The sequence below is a fragment of the Camellia sinensis genome, chromosome 4 (genome assembly GCF_055761805.1).
Source record: "Camellia sinensis isolate YWXY chromosome 4, ASM5576180v1, whole genome shotgun sequence".
Taxonomy (NCBI): Eukaryota; Viridiplantae; Streptophyta; class Magnoliopsida; order Ericales; family Theaceae; genus Camellia; species Camellia sinensis.
The window spans coordinates 104,059,661-104,064,539 of record NC_138964.1 but is presented as its reverse complement, the minus strand read 5'-3'; the positions used below and the strand labels follow the sequence as shown (position 1 = coordinate 104,064,539).

The window sequence follows — 4,879 nt, the reverse complement described above, 5'->3', positions numbered from 1 at the left end:
GTACCTCATCGTCAACACTTTCAAAGGACTCAGCATCATCAGTGTCATCTTCATGATCTGACGGTATGTAGTCGTCATCATCTACCTCAACCCTAATGTTCTTTCTCTTCTGATTAACACGATTGGGCTGAGTAGAACCCATCAAAGAAGCTGCTAAACGGTTCAATTGTAGAGCATCCATTTTCTTTTTATTCTTCTTGATTGTCTTATTTCTTTCCATTTCGTACTGTGTTCGCTTTTGTTTGGCTAGAAAACCTGGTTTGAGCCATTGTTTCTCCCCTTTGGCCATTTTGATAACTAAAAGGCATAAATTGATATAAAACATAAAATATAAAGCAGAATATTTACTTGAAGAGGCACAACAAAATATAGCATAACTATGTAATGCATTAAAACCATATGTCCATATAGAAACCTATAAAAAAACAAAAACTAAATATCATAGTCCATATCAAGTTCCATATCAGGATCCATATCATCATCAAGTATGCCAAGTTCTTCATCTTCTTCGTCATCTCTACCATCTCTCTTTGTTTTATTCGGAATAACCTCAGCTTCAATATCATCCCTAAGAAATCGAATAATATCTTCAATTTTGATCGGGACAACTGAGTTAATGTTTTCTTGTTGGAATGCATCATTAAATTCTGGTTGATCCGGTGGTTCTCCATTACCAACCTCTGGTACATCAAACACGCCCCTATGTTGGACCTGTTGCACGACTTGCCAAGGTTGCCCCCATTTGGTGTCATTTAGGTAGAACACTAGTTTAGCTTGACTAGGCAAGATAAAAGGGTCAGATTGATACCATCGGCTTGTGACATCGATGCTTGTGCAATATGTGTCAGCTCGTACTGTTCTACTTCTACCAGTGTTACCGGTGTTGTACCATTCACATTGAAAAAAAACAACTTTATTTTGACACATGTACTCAAATTCCCAAATATTGCACAAGTGACCATAGAATTCGTGCATCTCTCCCTTGTAGTCCCCTTTGGTAAGCGCACCACTATTTTGACTCTTACGATGATTGTCTAATTCCTTCGTATGGAATCGTACACCATTGATTATACAACCCGAGTACTCTTTCACTAGCAAATTAGGACCATTCGCTAATGACCACAATTCTTCGGTTGCTTCTGATGCTTCATCAACTCTCAATCTATTTATCTACATCCACATGCAATGTGCAACACTAGAATTATGTTAGTAATGTTTGTATTTTATACAAGCCTAATAGTGTTTGGGCAATTGTGAATATTAAAAATGACTTACATATTCTTTGAACCACTTCGGAAATTCCTTCTGTTGTATCTGAGTTATATCTTGTCCAGTGGAAATTTGTAACAAATTCTTGTGTTCCCTACTCAAATAGTTTTGGTTAATGAGTGAAATACTACTATTATTAATGACTAATAACATGCAAAATGTTAAAATATATATAATTATAAGAAACACGTACTGAAGATACTTCTCTATCTCAGGGCTATTGTATAATAAGAACCAATGAGCAATATCACGAAGTTCCCGTGACATCTCAACATGCTTTCTGATTTGGCCAATAGGACGAGCAGTTTCGGTGAATATTGTCAAACCTTGACGCCGGACTCCATAATCTTCATTTCGTGCATCTCGATTATGCACGGTTTCAATCCCTTCAAGATACATTGAGCAAAAAGTAATGCACTCCTTGACAATGTAAGCCTCTGCAATAGAACCTTCTGGTCGAGCTCGGTTGTTGACGAACTTTTTTAAAGCTCCGAGAAACCTTGAAGAGATAACCAATTAGGATATTGGTTAGGCATACAACATAATCTACACCTTTCATTTGAAACTACAATTTTAGAAATTACCTTTCAATCGGGTACATCCACCGATATTGCACAGGTCCTCCGAGAATAGTCTCACGTGGCAAGTGAATGGCCAAATGAACCATCACATCGAAGAAGGCTGGAGGAAAGATCTTTTCAAACTTACATAGTATGAGTACTATGCGTTCCTCTAATTTCTCCATTTCACTTCGTTTGAGTGTTCTTGAGCATAGATCTTGGAAAAAGCTCCCTAACTCAAAAAGTGTTGTACTGATCTCTTTATCTACGTAACCACGCATCCCAATAGGAAGAATTCGTTGTATAAGTACATGGCAGTCGTGGCTTTTCAATCCTGTTAATCTACCATTTTTTGCATTCACTGATCTTGAAATGTTTGCCGCGTACCCATCTGGATACTTGACTGATTTTAAGAATTCAAAGAAACCCTCTCTCTCTTTAGGGGCTAGTGAGAAGCTGGCTCGAGGTTTGACATATGATCCATCGGGATTTTTTGTCAGCCACAATTCTTTCCTTATATTCATATCTTCTAAATCCATTCGTGCCTTATCTGTATCCTTGTTCTTCCCATCAATTCCCAACATAGTTCCAACAACATTTTCACTAAAGTTCTTCTCCACGTGCATGACATCAATGTTGTGTCGAAGCCTCTTTTTCTTCCAATACGGTAGCTCATACAAGATGCTTACCTTCGTCCAATTTGGGTTCTGACGAGGTCTTTTCCTATTGCTTGGATGTTTTCCATATGTGACACCCGTCACGCTGGCCAATTGTTCTTCAATCTTTTCTATCGGTATCTCCAAAGATCTCTTCCGTTTTTCATGCTTGCCATTATATGCTCTACTCTTTCGCCTTTCTGGGTGCTCATCAGGCAAGTAGCATCGATGGTTACTGTACGCAGTCTTATTTCTTAAAGATTCAAAATACGGCTCGTCATTGCAAGTGTAACAAGAGTAATGACCCTTTGTTCTCCATCCAGAGATGTCACCAAATGCGGGCCAATCATGTATCATCCACATCAAAGCTGCACGCATGCAAAAAGTCTCACCAGTTGAGGCATCATAGGTTAATGTACCATTTTTCCATAATTCATTCAATTCATCCACCAAAGGTCTCATGTAGACATCAATATCAATTCCTGGTTGTGATTCACCAGGAATAAGTAATGACAGCATGAAAAATGGGTCCTTCATAGCCAACCACGGTGGCAAGTTGTACGGAATGAGTACAACAGGCCACAAACTATATGAGTTATTCATATTTCCAAAAGGGTTGAACCCATCAGTAGCCAACCCTAGCCTCACATTCCGAGGCTCCAAGGCGAATTCAGGATGTTGTGAATCGAATTCCTTCCACTCATCACTATCTGCAGGATGCCTCAATACACCGTCATCTAGACGTTTTTCATTGAACCATTTCATATCCCCGGCTCTCTTTCTCGACATGTACAACCTTTTCAATCTCGGTGTTAACGGGAAGTATCGAAGGACCTTACGAGAGATCTTCTTACCTCTACCATGATTTGTCTTGTATCTAGAAGCATTACAATTTGGACATTTATCCAATGTTGCATTCGCCTTCCAAAATAGCACACAGTCGTTTACACAAGCATCAATGAGCTCGTATGACAAACCCAATTCACATAGTATTTTTTTAGCTTCATAAGTTGACTTTGGAACCAAATTATCCTTCGGTAAAAGTTTTGTTAAAAACTCTAGCATCATGTCAACTGACTTATTACTCCAATGGTTTGTTACCTTCATATTAAGTATCTCGATGACAAACTGTAACAAAGTGTAATTTGTGCAACCTGGGTACACTTCACGTTTGGCATCATTCAACAATTTATCAAAAGTGCGAACCTCCTCCTTCTGGGTTGTATTAGTTGATTCCCCTCTTATTCGATCTTCTACTAAGGCATCAACACCTCCCAAAACCTCATTGCCCTTAACGGGTATATCATGATGATGAGCCTCATTTGATTCACGGGATTCCCCATGCACGTGCCAAATAGTGTAAGTTGAAATAATCCCATGTTGCAGCAAATGAATTTGAACAATTTGAAAATTATGACGAACAACATTCACACACTTTCGACAAGGGCACAAAATTTTACCATCTCGATCGATAACTGCCATTGCAAAACGAAGAAATGATATTACCCCATCATAATATGCCCGACTTATCCTTCCATCAACTGTGCTACCTAGTGCAATCCAACTCTTGTCCATGTCTGACTATGCCGCGTTAATCAAAGGTAGGTGAATAGGACAAATTTTAGATATAAATATATATATATATATATTTTTTTTTTTTTAATTTTAAAAAAAAAAAGTTGAAGTCCAACAAAGTTATATAAATTTCAACCACATAATTCGCATGAGAAAATAGCCAAAGCAATTTAGCGTAAACAGAAGAAGTATTCAAAACCAAAACATAAACCACAACAAAATATCCATCAATAAGAAGACAAATAACATAATTCAGAGAAAATTTAACCAATAAAGCAGTGAGCTGAGAGTAAAAAGCAGATAACATGACACGGAAAGAAAACCCACAATATGCCACATTGAGTTTCTAAAGCAGTCAATTTAAGTACTCAAATATCCAAATGCAAAATGTTATGATTGAACTACACGTACTTGGAAAAATATATATATGCCCCGAATACCAGAATTGACACATCTATCAACTAAATTGGGATATTGAAAAAATAATACATTGGGAAACAATAACTATTTTGGCTCACATTTTACTCGGTAAACAAAATGTGATAAAATTCTGCAAAGGAACTTAATAATGTACGTAAGGAGCTATGCATATAAGAAATGAACGATGCCAATAGAATTGATAGCCATATGCGACAATTCCAATGAATGGCCCGAGACTATAATTTAGTACTTATGGCCTGTTACTGCAGTTAGTACTCTGTTTGATTTTCTCTTTACTCAACTATATACGCAGTCCAGAGAAGTTAAAGCAAGATATGCTAATTTAAGGGTGTAATATTCCAATTTTCATTAAATCGATAGTTGTGAGAGAAAAAATAA

General features: G+C 37.3%; 1 protein-coding gene across 1 annotated transcript; it reads right to left on the bottom strand.

Annotated features, from left to right (window-relative positions):
* Window positions 1-432: 432 nt before the first annotated feature.
* Window positions 433-4,060, bottom strand: LOC145823936 (uncharacterized). The gene is made up of 4 exons (XM_082923510.1): window positions 1,854-4,060; window positions 1,463-1,768; window positions 1,276-1,363; window positions 433-1,170 (listed from the first exon to the last, which is right to left on the bottom strand). Exons 1-4 carry the CDS (start codon window positions 4,058-4,060, stop codon window positions 433-435), a joined length of 3,339 nt encoding a protein of 1,112 aa, XP_082779636.1.
* Between the last annotated feature and the right edge of the window lie 819 nt (window positions 4,061-4,879).

Excerpts from the sequence above, each read along its gene's own strand:
- LOC145823936 (XM_082923510.1), bottom strand. The coding sequence starts at position 4,060 with ATGGACAAGAGTTGGATTGCACTAGGTAGCACAGTTGATGGAAGGATA. Across the intron at positions 1,769-1,853 it reads TGGATGTACCCGATTGAAAG|GTTTCTCGGAGCTTTAAAAA; the intron begins GTAATTTCTAAA and ends TATCTCTTCAAG. Across the intron at positions 1,171-1,275 it reads CGAAGTGGTTCAAAGAATAT|ATAAATAGATTGAGAGTTGA; the intron begins GTAAGTCATTTT and ends ATGTGGATGTAG.